Raw genomic sequence first — 23,026 nt, 5'->3', positions numbered from 1 at the left:
GGCCATTTGTTTTATTAACTTCTCCGACCTTCTGGTCACCGATCAACTGTCTAATCAGCAGAGAGATAAGAGATATTCCAGCTTAATAACAGTACTTACTTACGTAAAAGAAAACATATTTTTCTAACTGTGTTGTCGAGATATAACAATATAAACACAAGTGACCAAAGTGACTTCTGTGATCCTGCCACTTCTCCTGTCAGTCCAAATCAAAAAGGGGTGTTGAAGTATTATTTCAAATTTATGTAACCCATTTGACATGGACGAGTATGATTGATGGGGAAAACAGTTTTTTTCACCTCATTGTGCTCATAAATTCTCTAGATAACAAATAGTGATATCTGCAACTATCTGCCAATAACCAAGATAACTTTCCCCTCTTGCACCTCCCCTGTCCATGCTTGTATCAGCTGACCAACAAAGTGGTGTGATTCCTGACCTTGTGCTGCTGTAGTGGAGAGGTCATGTTCACATCCCACTTGTATCTTAGCAAAGAGCTTTGCACTTTTCATAAGGACTAAAGACAGGGAAACTGCCAGTCTGGCAGTAGTGACTAAAGCACCTCTAAAGTAACCAATGTTCAGCATGTGAGAGTTAAATCAGGGAGCAGTCGATGATCTTCTGGCTGGTACTGCTGACCCTCTGCAGGTCTCTCCTGAACAGGGGTCATAACACACTCGCAGGTCTGACACAGGACATAAAACAAAGCTTATAACTGAAGTCCTGCTGGGTAGATTCAGATATGCAGATATACTGTATATATATTTTTATCATAACCACAAAACAGGTTTATAATGTGGCTGTGTTTCATGCAGCTTGTTAGAGCAGTAAAGACCTTAGCCTCTTCTCTTATCTAACTGCAGAACACATCATGCATTGTTCTGATGTAAATCAGATAAATGCTAGAACCTTAAGACCAATAAAGCCAGTCCCTCCCCTCCGTGCGTATCAATATATACCTGGTAGTGAGACAGACGATCTGCTGCCTAACAGAGAGAGCAGGGTGGAAGGAGGGCTGCAGAAGACATCTACGAGGACAAGACCAGAGAAAATCAGAGAGATGATGTTTCCACAGCAGGTTCTCATCACAGTCCTGGGGCTCACATGGACAGCAGGTTTACACCGTTTGCTTCATTTAATGCTGACTGTTTATTTTAGAGGATATAAACATAATAATGCATGTAGTAAACTTGTAAAGATTGTCTGTTTTGGGGGGGATGAAGCTGGATTTGTTGGTTCTGAATAAAATGTGACACTCATCAGTGGAGGAAAGTGTATTCAAACACATCCAGGAGAAGATGTTTTATTTTGTGCTTTAATTACTCAGAGTTGTAGAATTGAAAATTATGTTCAACCTTTCTGCGATCACTTTTTGATTTGACAGAAGCCATCGTTCTTTCTGCTTTATGTCAGAGCAGAAAATGTGCAGAATTGAAAGATTCTGCACAGTGAGTGATCTAATAATATAGCATACGCGTTTCATAGCGTAATATATTGAGTGGGTTTGAGCCGAGCATCTGGGGATTTCCCATTATTTTCAATCACTTTTGCACAATTTGTATGGAAATTATACACATATATATACTCGGTGTATTGATATTTGATCCACTATATTAAATACGTGTCTTTATAATTTGTTTTCTGTCCCTGATTTCAGTCGCTGGGCTGCCGTGCACTCACATGTCCCCCTCTCAGTCGCCTCCTTCCAATGGTAAGTCTGACAGTTTAGCCCGATTTATATTCATGACTGCAGGCTTCAGGTGTTTTTCCTCACTGTTAGTGTGATGATCATCTGATCTTCACAAGACCTTCATTACTGATTTTGACTGTACATTTTCAGGGGAATACTTAACATACTAGTATCTCCTGTACCAGTCTATACATCACTGGTGGAAAGTAACTTAATTCCACTGCTCGAATACTGCTCGAATACTGCTGCTACAATATTTTATTTCTCTTTTGCAACAAAGCCAGCTCAATACTGAGATTCAATTTAAATGACTGTTTTTTCCTCCCTCAAGTTAACAGCGTTCGCCCCTCAGATGTGGCCGTGTTGTCCTCCATTGGACTTCACAGTCCCAGGTGAGCACAGGTCACCAGTTAGCTTCAGTCACGAAGGGGCATCCACACCGCAAGGTCTTTAATACAACAGCCGTGGACACATCTCACTGTGGTCTTTTCTTTTCCTGCAGCACTGAGCTGACCATGGTGCTGTCAAGACTCACAGGTGGGTTTTATTATGTTTATAATGTTTACACGATTGCTGGTTCCAACTATGAAGAGTCTTTCAGTTTGGGGCTGTGGGTTGGACAAAATAAGCGAATAAAAGATGTCAATTTGAGATCAGGGAAACTGTGATCAGCATTTTTCACATTTTTTTTTTTTTTTTACATTTTATAAACTATGATTTAATTGCTGGAGAAAATGATTGGAAGATTAATCGATAATAAAAAATAATCATCAGTGGCAGCTCTGTATGTTTACTGCTGCTAAGTCAAAGCTTAACTTTGCCTAGAAGGGGCTCACCATGTCAGTAACACACTGCAATTCATCGAAAGAGCTTCTATTACACTACTGTGCACTATCTTTACTACACGGATATCTGCACTGACTGATAATTTGAAACAGTGAATCCCAATACACTTGGCGCACACCAGGTCTGAGGTCTGTTATCTTCTAAGTCTTGCCGGTACTTCAGAGAGATAAAATATTGGCTGACACAAAGCAGGAAGGTCACAGTTGTTGATCAATAGGATGTTAAGAGTGTATGGATGTTGTTATGGTTTAAGCTGTGATGACTTGCAAAAATTAGTGCAAAAATTTAGAGTTATTATGAGACTCACAGAGAGAATCTTCTTATGGTCAACTTCAACTTATTTCTCCATGTTTTCATTAAGAAAATAGCTTTTCTTAGGAACATAACAACTAATGGTGGGCCTAAAACTGGTATATTCTCGATAAATTTGTGGATTGTTTGATGTTTGAAATGCCATAAAAATTAAAAAGTGTTAATCACAGTTTCATAAAGCCTGTGCCAACATATTCAAACTGCTTCTTTTGACCAAAACAAAGCAAATATTCACACAAGACAAGTCAGACCAGTGCATTTTCGACATGTCTGCATTAAAATGTACTTAAAATTTAATCAAACATCAAGAATTGTCGCTGATTCGTTTTCTGTCATTTGGCCACTCGATTGATCGACTGATCTTTTAAGCTCTACTGTGGTTACGCTAACAAGCTGCGTGTTTTGGCATTGAGCTGGTGTTAATGTCCCTCCATCAGAGCTGATGACGTTGTTCAATCCCGCGCTGATCAGTCCTCACTCAGAAGAAACGCACAGGTACGGACTGCACATTTCACGTGAGAAATATGCAACCCGTGATCCTGTTTGCTTCCAGTGATTTTAAGTGGTTTTCCTCCTTGTGTTTGATTTGTAGCACACTGTTGGAGCAGGCAAAGCAAGCTTCCCTGTACCTCCAGAACAATCAGGTAGGTGCTCCCATCTTAAAGCACATTGATTCACATTGAACTTATTTTACATCTGCTTCAATCTCAATGGCTTGTTCATTGCAGTTATTCCACAGCGAGCCCTTATAACCTCTTTATCTGAGTATCTTCAAATCATTTTTTTACCTTCTCCTACAGATCATTGATGTGGATAAAGACTGGAAGCTGCTCCTTCTCTTTGTTCAGGTGGATCAGCTCTGTATCTGTGAGCAGCAGCAGGTAAACAGCAAAAGATGTTAACGTCCATGAAGTTGTCGTCACGGAAAAAAATACTGTGCGCTTATCGATTAACAGTTGAGAGGTCAGATCACTTGATCTTGATACCTTCAGCGACCAACAGCTTCTGAAAGGAGCAGAAGAGCTAAAACAGCTGTGTAGAGGCAGGGAAATGTTTAATGATAGTTAAAAAAAACTTCCTTAGAGCTGCTGTTTTCTCTCGTATGTGACCCAGCATAAGAGTTCCACCACAGGTGTTGTGAGCCACCCACAGCGTCTCACGACACCTGTGGAGAACCTGAATAAACACGTGTGGTGCAATAGTCTCAGAGTGTTGCGTTTGCGTGCAGGTTCAGTCCGTGGTTAAAGAGGTGGATGAGGCTCTGCAGCTGCTGCACTCTCAGGTACGTTTCAGATCAGATTTCAGATGCAACATTTCTTTCGCTCAGTCGCTGTGTCGTGACACATTTTTCACATTCCTCCTTTCGCCTTCGCTGTGTTGCAGCTGACTCGGACCATCGTCAGTGTTGCATTATGGGACGAAAGACGCGACGGTTTCGACAACAAGTGAGTTCATATTGGCCTCCAAAACGTAGACTACTTGAGTAAGTGTACTTAGTTGCAGGCCTCCTTTGAGAGAAGAGAGAAAAGATGAGACGTAGGCTGGAGGATTAAATAGTAGAGATCAGTAATATAAACATTTAATATTAATTCCTTCTTTCTGCTGGACTTCTGTCCAGCTTCAGTGATGAAGTGGCGATGAAGCAGCAGGGCAGTACAGAATGTCTCTGTAATGAGTTTTAATGAGTGAGTCTGTTTCGCCGACAGGATGTGTTCGTGCATGGAGGCAAACAGTGAAGGAGAAGTCCGACTTCAGAGGGCCGTGCTGAAGCAAGCTCTGCAGGTCTGCGCATTGTTCATCCTGGAAAACATCTGTCAGCTACGCTCAGTGCTTTGCTTGTTTGTGCTGCTGTGAAAGTCTTTGCTGACAGTTTGCTGCAGCGCATACGTGACCTCTTCATGGTAAACTTTCCCTCTCGACTCAGGCGTCCTTGGATGAGCTCTTGGTAAAGAAGCGCTGGTACAGTGACAGAGATGACTTCACTGTCGTGATGCAGGACTCGCCTTTCATCGCAGACCTCTCATCTGTTGCAGTGAGTCACCGGGGGACGCCGTCCCTCAACCCCTTATTGTTACACTGTAATCTCTTTGCACCAATTTGTTAATCCTTACTGGCCCCGATTCAAAGGGAACTGTGATTATTTTTCACAATAAAGTGAAGGTTTTGGAGGTCCTTGGGTACATAGTTTGGCAAACCAATCTTTCTGACTCATTTATGTTCATTAGGAGACAAATCTCAAACACCAAATATGACTAAAACTAGCCTTTTCAGTTTTTATGGTGAGAGTAATTACAGCTTCTAAGTAGATCAGTTTGTCTTGTCATAACAGGAAAAACACATGGACCAGGACCCTGAAACTGAAGCAGCTTAAACCCTTTTCTTACTGTGACATGTCAAAATGTCTGCTGCGAGCTGGAGAGCTAAAGCTAAAACAGAGCAAATAGCATTTTAGGAGTCAGTGCTCTGTAAAGTAGACAGCAGTCTGGACTTTTCCTTTTATTTCTCTTTAAAAAGTCGTCTGTGAGTAGGAAAGCTTTTTCTTTTTATTCCATTTCATTGTCAACTGGTTGAATGTGCTTCTATTTTATTTCCCCCAGAAAGACAGGTGGAAAGAGAAGCAATAGTTAACAGCATTTATCGTAAATGAAAGGGGTCACAGCTGCTACAGGCGTCACTGTCAAAAAATGTCAACACAACAAAATAAAAAGATAAAATAAAATCAACAAGGCTGTGACAGTAAGAGATCCAGGGTCCTGGTACTTTCTGTATCTCACACACAGCTAACTGTTCTTGCCTTGAACAGAGTGGGAAGCTCCTCTGGGAGTCACAAGCGTCACAGCAAACCAACAACCTGATGGTGCAGATGTGGACCAACCTGGTGAGCAATCTCAGCTGTCTATCTGCCCCTGTCTCTCTCTCTCTCTGTCGCTGAGCTGCTCTTCTCTCAGAAGCTGAGGACGACGACTTTTCTGTCTTTCAGCTGCAGCCCACGAGTGGCCAACCCAGCGCAGAAGACGAGGGAAAGATCACCACGTTGCCATGTCCCACTGAGGTGAGTCACTGTGCTAAAAACTCACACACGTGCAGTTAAATCAGCGTGTTAATGCGCCACACTAATACTAACGTCCTGTCTGCCTCCCTCCCACAGGACCGGCCCTTCCTGAGGACGGAGGGAAACTCTCCTTCGTATCACCACAGCGATGCGGCTCCTCTCTCTACCCGAGTGAGTATTGTCAAATGGACGTTTTGGTGCAGCGTTGTGCGCCTCCTGTTTGGTTCTGACCGTGGATGTGCTCCGTGTGTCCGCTCAGGTTACAGGCACAACGATGCCCTGTAAGAACCTCGGTCCCTCACCTTCCACGCCCACCTCAGGTAAGACGGTTCATGTTTACATCTCAGGTGTTCATCAGGTGCCTGGGTGACTGTTGATTCACTTTTTTATGTTTTTATGTTACAATCTCATAAAACATGAGACATACATGTGCGTTCATATTGATGTATTAATGTACATACATGTCGCATGTTTTATCTTTTCATTTTATCGTTTATGTTCTATAATCATTGTGATAATATGAAATCTAATTTTGTCATATCTTTACCTCAATCCTATACATTACAGTAATTCTAAATGGTTTTGTTGTTATTTTAGCGTATATGAGGATTACATTCCTGTGAAGTCTCTCTAAAAGTCAGATTTTGTTTTGTGTATTTTTCCCAGTGCACCAACTCAGACCTGGAGATATTAAAGTGGTAGCTGCTGTGGGAGACTCTCTGACAGTGAGTCACTTTCTCATTGATCCTAAAAATATGTTTGGTTATACTTCAGGAGTAAAAACCGCTGAATCAACACTGAATAATCTGAATCTTTAAATTAACTAGTAACTAAAATTATCACATGAAGAAAGAAAGTCCAGTGGTGTAACAGTGTAAAGAAATCACAGTTTTGATATGAACAGTAAAGGAAGAGCCTGATATTCTGGTGTCTATTGGGACAAGGTCTTACACCGTAAACTACTGCCTGCCTCTGTCTACTACTGTCTTATTTCATCATGTGGCTGAAACGCTGTCTCTCAGGCAGGGAACGGTATAGCGTCGGGCCAGAACGACATCATGGACGTCCTGCGTGAGTACAGAGGTTTGTCCTGGAGGTGAGTCGTTCCAACACGACATGACGCAACGTTTCAGCTTAATGCTCACGTTAACGTGCTGCAGTGCCTGTATGAAGTGTATCCACTGTGTCAACATCCATTTTCTTTTTTCTGCAGCATCGGAGGAGATAAAGACCTCACAACTGTCACCACACTGCCCAGTGAGTCCTCTTGACAAGTTGGTTTAAATGACACATTCAAGTCAGTTTTTGTTGCGTTGTCTCTGTTCACACTTAAATCTGCTTTTTTTAAAAATTATTACTCCTTTGTTATAATAGACATCCTGAAGTATTTTAACTCCCGTGTGACGGGCTTCTCTGTTGGCATTGGCAAGCAGACCACTGCTGGGGCTTTCCTCAACCAGGCTGTCCCTGGAGCAAAGAGCGAGTGAGTCCCGAAAACCCACAAACTTAAATACATCAAATGCATCAAAGCTGTTCGGCCCCACATAAATCTGCTCGATATTTATATATTATATATATATATGATATTTTATACTGTTACCTGCTTGGTTTATATTTTTAGATTTTCCTGATTGTCTCCTGGGAGACAGACAGACAGACAGACAGATACTTTATTGATCCCGAGGGAAATTCAAGACACAACTCCTTTGCACTATTAAATTCATCATACTAAAACTGAATTGTGTATTCTTGTATTTGGAATCAAAATTATGTATAAAATTAACTGCCGTGTTTGTTTATGACGAGAAGAAGTTAATTTAAAAGCTGAAAGTTGAGAGAAATATGAATGTGCTTTTAACAGTCTAGTTTGTTTGTTTGTTTTTAAGGGATGTTCCAGCACAGGTTCGAGCTCTGGTGGAAAGGATGAAGAACGACGCTGTAAGTTTAGATCATTTAGTTCATTTTTATTCTTTGCCAGCTCTACTGTGGTAAACTCTTGCACTTTCAATACGTTATATCCACTTTTAACAATAAAAGTGAAGGAATTTCAGCTTTTTAAAAGTCAAAATCTGGCAAATCTAAGAGGCGTGTCCCTTTGCATTTTTCCTTCTTGTACAGAGAATCAATTTTAAATCAGACTGGAAGGTGATCACCCTTTTTATCGGTGGAAATGACCTCTGTGGCTACTGCGAAAACACTGTGAGTACTAATGTGGAGTAATAATAGTAATGCTTAAGTCAAAAGGCCCACTTTAAAGGCACAACCTGAAAATGCTTTCCTTGTCTTTGCAGGCAGTCTACTCTCCAGAGAATTTTGCCCGTCATATTCGCGACAGCCTGGATTATCTCCACCAACAGGTAAGATCAACAGATATGCTGCTATATTTTCCGCTACTATGCGGGCGTCGTTATTTCTTCTTTATTCATTGATCTTGTCTTTGGCAGGTGCCTCGGGCTCTGGTGAACTTAGTAGAGCCTCTCCATATCACCACACTGAGAGAACTGCACTTAGACACTTCACTTAAATGCCCAACTTGGCTGGTAAAGTGAGTATTGCTTTTCTCTGTGCCTTTAAAATTCTCGCTGAGATACTGAAAATGTAGAAAACTTTATAATCGTCAAAACATCATAGCTCAGCCTTTCCCCGTTATGTTTTAATAAAAATCAGAAACAGCGGCTTGATCCCTCGTTATCTTTCCTTTACCAGTGAGCTGTGTCCATGCGTTGTCTTGCCAAAGCCTAACTCTGCAGCTCTTCAACAGATCCAGGACATCAATAGAAAATATCAGGTAGGAAAGGCCAAAGAAACCATATTGTGATCTTTGCAGAAACAGTCCAGTTCATCCTCAGGTAATGAAACCTTCTCTTTCTTTAAGAGTTCAGTACGTGACCTTGTGAACTCAGGCCGATACAACACTCGCTCAGACTTCACTGTGGTCGTCCAGCCTTTCCTCCGAAATGTCATCCTCGCCAAACTGTCGGTCAGTAACAAAGCTCTGTCTTTCACATGTGGGCTGCACAGACTTTGTGAGAGTTTGCTCCTTCAGACACATATGTTTTTGTTTTCCCTTTGTGGCCTTGAACTTGAAAAAATAGATTTAAGGACACAAGCTTCAAAAAGCTGTGTAACTTATATCTTGTACAGTTTTAGTCATCAGATGATCCAAGTCAGAATATTACCATACCTTGTTCACAGGATGGCCGCCCTGATCGCTCCTTCTTCAGTGCTGACTGCTTCCATCTCAGCCAGAAGTCCCAGACTCTGTTGGCTCGATCTCTCTGGAACAACATGGTCAGTATTACACAAGAAGAAGCCTTTGCAGTATTTTGTGGCATGTGTCATGTTTTTTTATTTACCCATCGTTATTTGCTTGGTCACAGATTTGACAAAAGTCAGCGACTTGCTTTGCAACTCTGCCCCTAGTGGTTGCCACAGAATAGCTACTTTACAATACAGACTAATCATGATAAAATGCTTTTGTTATGATAGTCACAATGAATGTATTTCATGGTAAAAGTACTGAATGATAGCAGTCTGTCTTTGGTTCTTGTTTTTCCAGCTTGAACCTCCGAGCTCGAAAACCACCACACTGAATTTTGGTCAACAGACTGGCCTGAAATGTCCAACCACGGTAGAAATTTGTTTTTAAATAATATTCTGAAGTATATGTGTAATTTTTCTGTATTTTTAGGCTTTTAAGCTGCTTTGAAGCACATGTAAATGTAACTTCTTTCCTTTGTCTGCAGGCTTCACCATATATCCGGACCAACAAGAACAGTTATTACAGATATGCTGCCCCCGCTCCAAAACCCGCACCTGTCAAGGTAAGAATCAGTCGAGACGCTGAGAAGTGACCTCTAAATATATAATAATTTATGCCTAAAGATCGGAATGCAGCTAAAATTTTCACAGAAACTCAAATAGTTCTGAAACAATTAGTTGATTAATTGACTCATGTTTATGGACAGAAGATTAACCACTGACTAATTTGATAACTGATTATTTTAAGTGATTTATCAGGGAATCTGACACTGTGCCCACTTCAGGTGAGACGGACAGCCATCTCACCATTTAGCAGCAGACAGTTGATATGAGCTCTGATGTCCTCGGTTATCTTCGGTTAACCGAAGTCGAAATGCAGACTGTATTAGAACGACAGGACGTAAATATTACATTCTGCAAGAATGACGATTGTGGTTTATCTTGGCTGAACCTCTTTTATGCCTTTTATCTGTAGTTCACAAACTGAGACCAGCAGACATCAAGGTGGTGGCAGCACTAGGAGACTCTTTAACGGTTAGTGCTCTAACATAATGATGTCCAGTCTATTATTTTCAGTAAGAATGTACAAAGAACGAGAGAAAATGTAACCGATAGACATTAAGTGCTTGACAGGTGAATATTATCATATAATTCTGATGTTTTTTACATCCTGTATAATGTGTGTGTGTGTGTTGAAAGGAAACATTCAGTTGCAATTAAGCACCAACTGTGAACCTGTCGGTATCAACCAACTTGCGTTATTGAACTATGAACTCCTTAATCAATTTGTTATCAGCCAGATAGCTCGCACCGGTGATGACTGCCCCTTTTGTGCTCTGGTGTTCAGTCTTTGATGCAAGACTGTAATAACTAATTATTTACACTGACCCTCTAAGGTGCGTGTGGAGGTTTCAGCAGTCTAGAGAGAAATCACATTTTAACTGGTGTTTATTTGCCAAAAGTGTTCATTACGAAATAATAAATAATGTCTTATTTATTTTGTTCATTATAAAATAAATAAGACATTATTATTAGTCGCATGGCAAACAAATACAGACAAGAAATGTAAGAGAGACATGTAAAATGATACAATACATTTTAAATCTCGGCTCAAATTTTATGAAATATACACGACCCAAATAGGTTGTTTCATCACAGCAGAAAACCAAACCAAACTAAGATATAATGAATACTGTCATCCTGCTAATTTTCACGCTAACAAGTTGTTTTTATTTAAATTCAGCAGTTCTTACAATTTTGACAAAGAAATTTATTCAATATTGAACACTTCTTTGACTCATCAACCTATAATCCCTGGATTTTTTTTCAGTATATTTGGGCACAGTTGTTTTCTAATATTTTCTAAAGTCCTTCGTTCCTTAAATTTCTGCTCTGAGCTATTTTGCGTTTCTTATAGGTCAATCCCTTCATCTTCACTAAGATCAACAGCCTATCAAGTCCACAGTAATCACCACCAACGGAACGACTGATGCTCCCGTCTCAGGTCCCACCGTCAACACTGCACCACCCCTCCCTGTGCCAGAATGGGAATAGTCAGTTCACTGGCCGGTATTGCGGAACCAGGTGAAACACCCAGCGGAAACAGCAACAACTATATACCATTATGGTCCTTTTTCTGGTGGTGGTTTGGTCCACCAATTCCTGAAAATTGATGGTGAAAGTCAAAATAATCAATGGTAATACAAGTATTTCAAAGATTTGTGATTTTTATACTGTACAGAAATTGTGAGATAAGCCAGAAGTCCTGTACTTATCTCTTTGCTCAATTTTATTAATTGATAAAATAAAATTGGTACATTATTCGAGTCACGGTTGATGTACTTTGTAGACAGCCGTACCCACTGAAATAAGATGTTTCCTGATGTCTGTCTCCCATCCAAATAAACTCAACATTATCAAGGTGATTCTTTTTAGTTATCCTAGCGAGGTGGTTCCAGAGATTACAGTATCAGTTGTTTAGTTGGTAGGCCCGCCACTTTGGTCCACACTGAAATGTCTCAGCTTAGTCATGGTTCCAACACAATGTATCCTAATGACTGAAGTAACTATGGTGTTCTCTTAAATGATTCTCTTAAATGATTGAAAATGATTGTTGGTTTTGGTCTTTTCGCGGGGTTTGTTGACAATATGATAAACAGAATAATGTCAGTCTTATTCTTTAAAGACACACATTCCTCAGGACCTAATGGAAAACGTAAAACCATGAGGAGGAGGAGGAGGAGGAGGAGGAATGGTAATTTGCTAATAAAACTTTGCACTGTAAACATGATACATGAAAAATGTGAGAGAATAAAGCTTCTGCATACAGCTTCCTTCTCGTGGCAGTTTATTTCAAGTCTTTTTAGTTTGTGTTTTGGATTAGTCTACATTATAATGTACTGTAGCACAATTAAACCACGCATGTCACCAGTCTCTGTAAATACCCGCTAAATCTTACGTAATTTTCTGCTAGATCTTTTTTCTGTCTATTACGGTACTTCATCTTTGTTTTGTTATTGTCTTTTTATATGTACATATTCTGGTCTTACTGTAAACTTTGACGCACTATAACTCTTATTTTGAAACTTGAAATAAGTTACTTAGTTACATTCCTGCCATTGCTGATGGGTTCCTGAATATCACTACGACTTGTTGTCCTATGAGCCTACAAGTCAAATCTCAGGACTAATTTAGCCCGGCATCCTGCTGGTGTGAGTATCAGAAACATGGCGGAAAGCGAGTTGAACGTTGACAGCATCATCTCTCGATTACTCGAAGGTAGGGTTGCATCGTGGTGTTTTTTCCTGCGTCATTAGCCAAGCAAAAACAAAAGAAAAGACAGAACTGCCCGTTTGTAACCAGTGACTTCATGATATGCTTAATACCACATTAGCATCTTGTAACCTTAGCTGTCCGTGTTGTTCCTCAGCACCCCGTAAGCTAACCGTTGCGTTCAAAGCTCCCTGCTCCAGGAGTGGAGTTAATGTAAACGTTATTATGATGTCACGGTCCCCGGTAGCTACCTATTCGCTAATGGTGGCCTCTTAGTGAGCGTTAGTCAGGGCGTAAAAAGGGAGAATGCCGTAACAATTCAGCTCACCGCTGCTGCCCGATAGGGAGCTAACTCTGTTAACTAGTCATATAACTTGAAAGCTAACTAGCGCTATGTAAGCTAAACTAGCCGAGCAGCAGAGTACGTTAACAGCAGGTTAATGTTTTCTCACTGAAGACGGAATACAATAAAAGGAGAAAGAACTGGAGGGGGGACGTTAACTGGTCTCGGTGGCCTGGCAGGTGAGCTAGCGAGTCGGCTACCTCCCCGGACACACCCCCTTGACGTGGGAAACCACTAAACCTGCGTAACTAATTCATTTTTTTTTTACTGTTTTATCGTATATTATTTTAATCTATCTTATTATTATTATTATTGCTCATCTGTGCATGTATTTTTCTTTGATGTTCTTCATTTTCTTCTTGAATGTGCAGTTTTGATTGCGATGCTACATTGTTGTGTATACAAAACTGAGCTACTTTTACCTCTAATAGGTAGTTTGGGCCAAGGCGTAGACGTTACTAAACAAGCACAATGTTTATTCTTTACACATGAAGCTGCCCTCTAGACTGTTTGTACTGCTTTCACCGCACCGCCCTGATTCACACACACACACACACACACTTCCAGCTGAGCCAACAAGCTGTTCATTCCTGCACACGCCAGCTCATAACAACCCATGTCCACTGAAGTAAATACCGTAGTATATGGCCAGTAGCAAAGCAAATGCGTGATGCAAATGTAAACAAAGGGTAACTAACCCCGTTTGGTAAAAGAAACACAAGCACCTGCAACATAGAGTCATTCTAGGAATAACTGGTAGGCATTTGCATTTTAAAGCTAACTCCAAGTCTCTGTAAGATTTTGAGATTGTTTAATGCATTTGTCAACATCAGTTGTGTTTGCAAACGCTGTTATGAAACAGGCCTGAAATGCAGAAAATACTGATTATCAGCTTTAGCCCTAACTCTTAAATTACATATTTAAGAAGAAGAAGAAGAATCAGCTTTATTTACAGTATATATATTTTTACATACACACACTGAATTTGTCTTCAGCATCCTTAGTTGAACACACACATGCAACACCCGGCAAAATACATGCAGTGAAACACACACAGGAGCAGTGGGCAGCATCAAGCACCCGGGGAGCATATTGGGGGGTTAAGTGCCTTGCTCAAGGGACCTCAGCCAGCTAATGAAGGGGGAGGGGACATTTTTTGCATTATTCACTCCACCACACCCAAATTTTTTCTGCCCGTCCGGTGGGGGAATCGAACCAGTGACCCTCCGATCACAAGCCACTTCTCCAACCTCTAGGCCACGGCTGACATTTTTTCCCCCTATGGTCAGGCGTCTTGATTTAGCGTGTAATTTGTAAAACGGGTAAAGCTCTCTGGCCAGTTGTCATTTCATTGAATTTGATGCATATTAGATCTGATCACTGTGACAAAATATGTTGACACATGAGCATCAGGCCATGCTGACTGATTTCTTTCTACTTTTTAACCTGCAGTGCGAGGATGTCGACCAGGGAAGATCGTACAGATGACAGAGGCTGAGGTGAGGGGACTCTGCATCAAGTCCAGAGAGATTTTCCTCAGTCAGCCCATCCTGCTAGAACTGGAGGCTCCACTCAAAATCTGTGGTGAGAGCAGCACTTATCAACCACCTCTTTCTTTTTGTTTATGCCTTGTAACTCCCATTCCAAAGCAAAGCTGGGAAGCCGTGTGAAATGTAAATAAAAACAGGATGCAAACACTTGCAAACAAACTGGGTTCCTGAGCCCAAGTAGTAATACTTTATACATTCATGTGTCTCACAAAGTAGTGAATCTCACCCCATCCTTGCTTGTGAACGACTTCTTCATATTCTTTTCAGTTTAGTATATGACAAAAAAGCATTAGCAAATTATCGCATTTTTTTGGTTTGTTTTTTGGAATTAAGGATTGTAGTTATTCGAAGTGGAAGCGCCAGACGATTACACACATTTTTTTCACGCGCTTTGAACCCTGCGGCTTAAACAATGATGCGTCTAATTTATGGATTTTTCCTCGAGACGAAAGTGACATTGAGAGCGACAACGAAAGAGAGACTGACAGCGTGGACACCTGCGGTTTATAGACAATTGCGCCCTATATATGTACAAGTTTTTCTTTTCTTTTTACATTTAGTGGGTTCGGCTTATATTCAGGTGCGCTCAATAGTCTGGAAATTACGGTAATCAAATTTAAATTTCAGTTACAATTTGGGCTTCCAATGATTATATTAACAAAAAAAAGAGAGAGATAATCAAGATTAAACAATTATTGTGCCACATTCTGTTTGGCAGTGTTGCTCTTGATTTGCCTCGTGTGGAAAAACGGAAAATAAGATGATCATACCCTTCCAGGTGATATCCATGGACAGTACACAGACTTGCTGAGGCTATTCGAGTATGGAGGCTTCCCTCCAGAGGCCAACTATCTGTTTCTGGGGGATTACGTGGACAGAGGGAAGCAGTCGCTGGAGACTATCTGCCTGCTGCTCGCCTACAAGATCAAATACCCAGAAAATTTCTTTTTGCTCAGGGGGAACCACGAGTGTGCCTCCATCAATCGCATCTACGGCTTCTATGATGAGTGTAAGTTGGAAAACATCTTTTTGTTGCACGCCGGCAAACGTCACCCTAATCGTGACTTGGCCTATTTAAGCTTTTGTATTTGGCCAAGGAAACAAAAATGAATGGAGAATCAAGCCTGACTTATGTTTACTTTTAGTTTCTCTTTGGTGAAGCAAAACAGCCTTACTTTCACACCTTAAAAATCTTTTCCAGAAATTACAATGAACAGAAATTTTGTTCTCATTCCTGTCTAAAGACATATACTGACTGTATTAAAAGCCTCATTTACAGTTGTTCTTTGTCTGCCATGTTTGTTTATTTTCTCCACAGGCAAGCGCAGGTTCAACATAAAGCTGTGGAAGACCTTCACAGACTGTTTCAACTGTCTGCCCATTGCCGCAATTATTGATGAGAAGATTTTCTGCTGCCACGGGGGTTTGTGAAGCTTCTCTCTCATGTAGCAGCCAGCAATGTGACGCTAAATAATGTGGATGATATGCTAAGGAAGAATTAAAGGATTGGCTGAGTTGTTTGTCACTTATAACACAGTCATCTGTTCTCCTCAGGGCTCTCACCTGATCTTCAGTCCATGGAACAAATTCGCCGCATTATGAGACCCACTGATGTCCCCGACACAGGTCCGTTTGTCCTGCTGTGTGTGTTTTTGTGTTACTTGACTAAAAAGAGACAAAACTGGTTTATTCCAAGCTTCAGGAGTTATAGAAATACTATTAGCATTGGCATAAAACAAACTCAGTCCTTTCTCGAGACTGAAACTGATGCTAATTCTAGCAAGTTTTTACGTATTTGTTTTGTCTGCGGTCTCAGGGTTTCACAAGACCTACAGTATAAAAAGAAATGTATACACTAATACCCTTCAGATATGTAAGTGAATGCTTGAGTTTGCTGTTTGTGTCTCTGACTGCACACTTTTTCTTTCTCAGGCTTGCTGTGTGACCTGCTCTGGTCGGATCCGGACAAAGACGTCCAGGGCTGGGGGGAAAACGATCGAGGGGTTTCTTTCACCTTCGGGGCCGACGTGGTCAGCAAGTTTCTCAACCGTCACGATTTGGATCTCATTTGCAGAGCACATCAGGTAACACTTTATTAAGACAGATGATACAGAACAATTATATTTAAATTTGTATTATCATTGAGTGTGGTTTGACATAGTTATATAAGACACACTGCTTTCTTCTGAAGACTTACTTATGTAAGGATTTGTACAGTTTAATCTACTGTAGAAATAAAGTGAAGTTATTATAAAGTTATGTTATTTTAAAGCAAAGATTTACCAAATATAAATCACCAATTTAGATAAAATAACCAGAAAATAAATACTTGGCAAAAACCTGAACTGTAATACTTACAGAGTGCATTCTTGCTCTGATTTTTGGTGGATTAAAGTGAACCATGATAATAAAAATATTTTATTATCCTTCTTAGGGCAATGACTAACTATTATTGTTTTGATTAATGTAAAATATAAAAAAATAGTGAAAAATATCCCTAATGATTTCCCAGAATCAAAGAGACATATTTTAATTGCTTATTTCGATTGTCTTATGGTTTCAGTCATAGAAGACTTCAAAATTCACATTTGAAAAGCTAAACTCTGTTCTTGTTTTTAGTATTTTGTTAGAAAAAACAAAACAAAACAAACAAACCCCAACTTCAGCGATTTATTGAGCATCAAAGTTGGTGCAAAGTAATTTTCTGACTAAGTGTCTCAGCTCCAATTCTGCCACGTCACAGGTTGTTGAAGATGGCTATGAGTTCTTTGCCAAACGACAGCTGGTGACGCTTTTCTCGGCCCCGAACTACTGTGGCGAATTTGACAACGCAGGCGGCATGATGAGTGTGGACGAGTCCCTTATGTGCTCGTTTCAGGTAGAGAACTCACTCACTGTTTGTTGTACCATAACATGTACATGTGCTTCTAATGTATTTAGCACCTCACTTCATCTTTTCTTTAAGATCCTGAAGCCGTCAGAAAAAAAAGCAAAGTACCAGTACGGAGGGGTGAATTCAGGACGCCCTGTCACCCCGCCTCGCACCACTCAGGCACCGAAAAAGAGGTGAGCGGCTGGCCCTGACTCTCCTGCCCCCCCCACCCCGGCTGGTCTCTGGCCCTGACTCTCCTGTCCCCCCCCCACCCGGCTGGTCTCTGGCCCACGTCCCTGCAGGCTGCCTCAAACACTCCAGCCCCCTCTCAGTCAGCTCGTTCATGTGTAAACTAAAAACTCCAGGAGGGAGTGTTTTTTGCTTGTTCTGTGGGTATTTTTATGAACATGTGAGTGCTATTTCTTCCATTTCTTTGGATGCCATGATATGTCGTAACTCAGCCCTCACGTGTACCACTCAGCCCATTTGGCAGTACTTAAACCCAGACTCTTGCGGAATGGGCAAGGTGTTCAGAAAAGATGCTTCTCTGCTCTTCAGATTACCGATTTCCATAGTGGTTTTGTGAATGCATGCACGCTTGTGAGACTGAGACGGGTTCTGTGCCCTAGTTACTGTAAAATCCCTAAATTCTCCAAGACAGCAGAGACAATTGTTTCTTTTCTCACCTTGATGTGTAATCTTCACATAATTAAACCTAATTACTGCCTTGCCCCTTTCGATACTGGCTGAAGTGGCACATTGTTTTGTAGAATAATTTGACATTTTTACCTTCATGTCTGTTAATATTAGCCTAAGCTAACTTAGTTTAGCATAGGGACTGGAGTCTGGGGAAAACAGGTAGCCTGGCTCTGTCCAACTGAAACACACCACCAGCTCTTTAATTAACAGTATCCTGTTTGCAAAATGTAGATTTTTAGTTCTCACACAGGTTACCTGTTTCCCCGTTTCCAGCCGTTATGCTAAGCTAAATTAGCTGGCTGTAGATTCATCGACTTCCAGTATTGAGCAAATCATCCAACAAATTGAAATACACTGAGTCGCTTTCTTGCCAAGTATTTCCTTTAAGTAGGGATGGGAATAGAGGTCCGGATCGTATACCTATGAGCTTATTGATTTGCTTTTACTGATTTCTAATCTGCTTTCCAAGCGGGCAGCACGTCTGTTACTAAGGGTAAATATCAGGGTAAATCAGTTCCTCGCAGGCGTGTTTAGCATATTTCGTTGACTAAGAAAACCTAAATGACAATGAATGCTGTGCAAATATGAGTGTGAGCCAGTTGCAAAATAAACAGCAGTGGAGCCTTTGCTCATCTGAGTCACACACATGCCTTTGTTCTGCTGTTTCTACACTGTGTTCACACTCAGATAGTAAAACTCGACACAGAAAACCCGCGTAGGACTGCGACTTTCTGATCAGTAATCAGTAACTGAATCTTTAAAGAACTGGACCGATAAGCAAAATCCACAATGGTGTGGGTTTCAGTAAAGTTTTATTATTAATTCCCATCCCTGCCTTTCCTTTCGACTCAAGAATGTTTTTCTCCCTGTGGATTTTGACGATACAAGTGCAATAAATATTGCTAAAAAAAAAAAATATCTTGCAATATGCAAGAATAAACAATTGTAAAGGCCACTGAAGCCTGTTTTTTAAGAGGACATAGCCAAACTGTGCTGTACCTTCATGAGGGCATTCATGCACAGTAGGTGCTCTGCATTAGATCTGTGTTTCCAACCACCAACAAGCTCTTTTTCAAGCTTTCAGTTGCACTTCCAGTCACAGCATGACCTTGTAAAGAGTTCAAAATCATCAAGACAAGATGATGGCCTTTTGTTTGTTGTTCCCACTTGTAGTTACTGAATGACCCAATCATTTCCGACTCACTAATGAACATTTAACTGATGTGTTTTTATTTATTTAAATCTCGCCTTTTGCCTTGTAAATCTATTGGTCTTCTAGTTGGAAACAGTATGTTGAGATGTTTTCAAATTTGTACGAGTTTGTTTCAGACAAGTGAAATAAATGCTGTTGAGCCCGTCTCTCTGTTTTCTGGGTAATTAAACGTTAAGTGATGCTGACTGACCACAGTACTGAGTTCACTTACTCATAAGCATGTATCACAATGTAATAATGTATTCATATGTTATGGCTAAAAAAAATCTGATAAAATTTTCATAAAGTCAAAATAGATTTTATGACATTTTTACCTCCTGCATGTGTGTGATACTCAGTGTGATCAGAGTCAGTCTGACTTCAGGGCTTGCAGCACTGACTGTGGTACTCTGCTGAGGTAGTACTCGTGGTTGCGTAGTGTAGCAAGAACGCCGGCAGAGTTCATGTGCTTTACAGCAGCATCGTAGCGGTATGCATTGCCATGCATGTCAGTCAGTTTACCTGCACAAGAAAAGCTAAGATCAGTAGCAAAAAAAACCTGACTAGTAAACGATGGATGTTGTAAAATGTAAAACTTGAACCTACAGGTACAGGTCTTGAATTTGTACATGTAGATATATTCTTGTATTTAAACACTCTAAACATCCTCGGCTGCTATAAAACTGATGGTTTGTACCTCCAACAGCATTCAGGATGGCTTCAGGGGCGCAGGTGTCCCACTTCTTGCACCCAGGACTGGCAAAGACATAAGCAGAAGCCCGCCCCTCAACAAGCTGGATTATCTGTAGAGAAGTCATTTGATAAACAAATACTGTTTTGTCCACTTATTAATCCCTCTGATGGCATCAGAATCAGGACCAGAAACCATGACTGGGTCTGGTGTTTAAAGTACAAGTCATCCCTACACAGGACTGTATAGGAGAAATTAAATCCCCACATCCCTACTCTACACAACAACAACAACCTCAGTGTGTTAACTCTAAATCCATCTCACCTTGTTTCCAGCGCCACCCACTCTTATAACTTCGTGAGGCTCCATGGCGTCTACACAGTCCGTCACCACCTTGTTGCTATGGGAGCGTGTGGTGGTGATGATACGTCTGTCACCCGGGACTTCCTGCAGTTGAAATCCAAAGGCGCCCAATCCCGGCATTCCCCACATGGTTCTTCCCAAAGCTGCTCCTTCTCCCAGCTGGCAGGGAAAAGCTTTGAATTAACCGCAGTGACGGCTTTTATGACGGAAGATCATTTGGTTTGGTCTGTACCTGGTAGTTGTAGAAAGGCTGGTTGATGACACCTGCAATAGCTTTGCCTCTGTGTGCAATACCAATAAGCACGGTCACATTATCCAGGAGCCCTTAAATGAGAAAACAGCAGGATGTTAGCTGGGGGTCACTTCAAGCCATCAGTTTAACTGCAGCTTAACTCATTAACAAATATTTCATATTTCTTACATTTCCAGTTACATGCAAATGTCATTGCGGTAACTACATGCTGCACAGAAAGAAAAGGACTGTAAGCAATAATCTTTCTATCAGTTTCCTGCTGTTGCCTGTCCATACAGAGAGCCGTGCTGAGAGGCTGAGAGGTGTCCGACCCTTTGTGTGACATCTGGGCCTCAGCTGGGTGACGGAGACACCTCGACGCTGGGGTCAACAGAGGGAGAGAGACACACACAAGCAGACAGCAGAAGGAAAGATAAACAAGGAAGGAGGAAAAAGAAAAAGTGATAGTGATGCCAGAAAGCAACCCAAAGAAGTGATGCACAGAAAGCCTTTTACAACCAAATAAGAAAGAACTGAATCAATAATCGTAATTAACCGTATTTAATGTGCCGCTGCCACATCTGTCTGATAACTGCACCATTAGATCTGCATTGGTTTCCCTAGTAAATCTGAAACTGTTGCTGTAGCAACAGCACTTCACAGTATTTTGCCTGTTAATTCACAAGAGAGACTAAATTTAAAAAAAAAAGACAAATTAAAAATAAAAGATTACTAATTAGTGTTCAGGGCGCAGGGTTGTTACATGCTGCAAAGCCAGAATGTGGCAACTATTCAACATGTTCTTTAGTGTCTCAAACAGAAGCGGGTGGAGTCAGTGCATTTGTTCAGGGAGTTTTTGACAAAGTAATGAACAGCTCACAATGACGACTCAGTTGGCATCGCATCAGTGGCGAAAAGCATTTGTAGTGCACACCGTTTCACACGCGCACGTGTGGAGGCGGTTTTCTTAAAAGATGCATATTTGATGAGCCTACCTTCAGTATATTCTTTTGTGCCATCGAGGGGATCAACCCACACAACTAGCTGAGATTCGGAAAGAAAGACCAAGATGAAATATGTGTAAGAGAACACAATATCTGCTCACTCAACGCCGCACTACATGACTCAACTGCACTGCACCTCTTTTTAACAACTATCAGGCGTCTGATGCTATTTTCTGTGTCTGACTGGAAATATTAAATTACAGTATTTTTGAGCATGTTGGCAGGTTACCTCCTCCTCTTTCAACCCACTATATTCTGGTGGACATGTCTCCCGAAGGATTTCCTCTGAGTGGCCATTCTCAATGAGATCTTCACTTATGTCCTCAGCGGGAAGCTCCTAATAAACAAGTGATACACATCAAACCATTATCAGGCTTTCACTGGCTTTCTGTGTAGCTTAATGTTAGAATGAGTGGACATGCGACCTCAAAACAAAACCTCTTAACATACTCACCTCCTCTCCAATGATGGTGATTTTGGGGAATCGTTTGGACAGTGATGCGCAAATGCTCTGCTGTGCCAGTCTGTCCGCCAGTGTCTGCAGGTCATTAGCTCCAGTCTGAGGAAGCAGAAAAGGTTAATTCACGTTGTTTTGGTCCATCTGGGACAAGGTACAAGCATTTGTACTTTGTTCTGTTCTGGAATTTAAATACCAGAAAATAAAGTTGCCCCACCTTTTGCACAATGCCAAGTTCTCCGGTGTGAAGGACCTTCCTCACAATGGCGCCAGCCATTTCAGCCACAGTGTGGGCAGAAGCCACCAGGCGCATAACCACAGCAGGACTTCCAGCCATTGCTAGCGATCAGAACAGCAGCATCAAGAGTGGAAATACTCAAAATCGTGACCACCACCTAAATTAGCTGTCTTCCCATATATCCAAATACATCATCTGCTGCCTTTCTTGCAATTGCATCTCCTCTTCTGCGAATATTTATCAGAAAATAGAAAATTAATAGTAACTGGGTGGCCAAATCAACGTCACAAAATGAGCTTATTAAGTAGCTTTTATTTTCAAAGCGACTGGGGTAACTTTAGTTAGGTAACCAAAGGAGCTTGTACACACTCTTCTCCATATTCGGCTGATTAGCTAAAATGCTACTGCGCACCTAGCTAACGCTAAATGAAATCATATTAGGTTAACATCCAATAGTGGTGGCGATATGGAGAGGATACTTACTGATGTGAACACCGAAAAGTAGCCAACAAACGAGGACACACAACTTGAATGGGAGATGTAGGAAGTGCGTATAGACCTTTGACCCAAACAATGACCAAGATAGTTACCTATTAGAAAGATTCCCTGTCGTGACAATCGGTAATTTCTGCTTACTAATTACTAAAATTACGTTTTAACACAAATACAAATGTTAGTATCAGCGTAAATATAGTGCAGTAGTGACTTCAGTTATTCTTTTCGGCTAAACACAGAAACGATCAAATCTCTCTGATTGACATAAGCGGTGTATAGGTTTTAAAGCAAATACGGAAGTGCATGGGAGTGAAGCCTCTCGCTTTTGCCTTAAAAATAAAGCTCTCTTCGTGCAAGACATCTGAGAGGTCCAAATGCCCGCCGTGTTTCATTTGCGGTCAGGGCACCTCTAGGGCTTCTCCTTCTCCTTCTGCTGCATCTGAACCCCTATTAAGC

General features: G+C 41.1%; 3 protein-coding genes across 5 annotated transcripts; 2 read left to right on the top strand and 1 right to left on the bottom strand.

The window, feature by feature from the left end:
* The first annotated feature begins 992 nt into the window (after positions 1–992).
* Positions 993–12,000, top strand: LOC124050240 (phospholipase B1, membrane-associated-like). Its single transcript, XM_046372558.1, has 30 exons — positions 993–1,115; positions 1,658–1,711; positions 2,022–2,082; positions 2,193–2,227; positions 3,286–3,343; positions 3,441–3,492; positions 3,649–3,729; positions 4,077–4,130; positions 4,232–4,293; positions 4,555–4,630; positions 4,773–4,880; positions 5,652–5,726; positions 5,829–5,900; positions 5,997–6,071; positions 6,160–6,220; positions 6,567–6,625; positions 6,923–6,996; positions 7,114–7,157; positions 7,275–7,383; positions 7,787–7,838; positions 8,019–8,099; positions 8,192–8,257; positions 8,345–8,445; positions 8,607–8,688; positions 8,776–8,880; positions 9,096–9,191; positions 9,460–9,531; positions 9,647–9,724; positions 10,138–10,196; positions 11,080–12,000. Exons 1-29 carry the CDS (start codon positions 1,061–1,063, stop codon positions 10,147–10,149), a joined length of 2,010 nt encoding a protein of 669 aa, XP_046228514.1. The 5' UTR covers positions 993–1,060; the 3' UTR covers positions 10,150–10,196; positions 11,080–12,000.
* A 228-nt stretch (positions 12,001–12,228) lies between these two features.
* On the top strand, positions 12,229–19,257 carry LOC124050243 (serine/threonine-protein phosphatase PP1-beta catalytic subunit-like). Its single transcript, XM_046372564.1, has 8 exons — positions 12,229–12,440; positions 14,230–14,361; positions 15,106–15,336; positions 15,646–15,750; positions 15,882–15,953; positions 16,260–16,411; positions 17,071–17,205; positions 17,293–19,257. Exons 1-8 carry the CDS (start codon positions 12,389–12,391, stop codon positions 17,395–17,397), a joined length of 984 nt encoding a protein of 327 aa, XP_046228520.1. The 5' UTR covers positions 12,229–12,388; the 3' UTR covers positions 17,398–19,257.
* On the bottom strand, positions 18,441–22,905 carry bpnt1 (bisphosphate nucleotidase 1). Of its 3 annotated transcripts, none has more exons than XM_046372561.1 (10): positions 22,559–22,905; positions 22,055–22,302; positions 21,835–21,939; positions 21,610–21,717; positions 21,372–21,420; positions 20,674–20,757; positions 20,377–20,468; positions 20,106–20,303; positions 19,788–19,893; positions 18,441–19,612 (listed from the first exon to the last, which is right to left on the bottom strand). In XM_046372561.1, exons 2-10 carry the CDS (start codon positions 22,172–22,174, stop codon positions 19,461–19,463), a joined length of 1,014 nt encoding a protein of 337 aa, XP_046228517.1. In that variant the 5' UTR covers positions 22,175–22,302; positions 22,559–22,905; the 3' UTR covers positions 18,441–19,460. The 3 variants fall into 3 exon arrangements, with proteins under 3 accessions (XP_046228517.1, XP_046228516.1, XP_046228519.1); XM_046372560.1 differs by having other exon boundaries at positions 22,055–22,176; positions 22,559–22,900; XM_046372563.1 differs by lacking the exon at positions 20,674–20,757 and having other exon boundaries at positions 22,055–22,176; positions 22,559–22,882.
* Between the last annotated feature and the right edge of the window lie 121 nt (positions 22,906–23,026).

The sequence above is a fragment of the Scatophagus argus genome, chromosome 19 (genome assembly GCF_020382885.2).
Source record: "Scatophagus argus isolate fScaArg1 chromosome 19, fScaArg1.pri, whole genome shotgun sequence".
NCBI classification, from domain to species: domain Eukaryota; kingdom Metazoa; phylum Chordata; class Actinopteri; family Scatophagidae; genus Scatophagus; species Scatophagus argus.
This window is presented reverse-complemented; position numbering and strand designations above follow the sequence as displayed.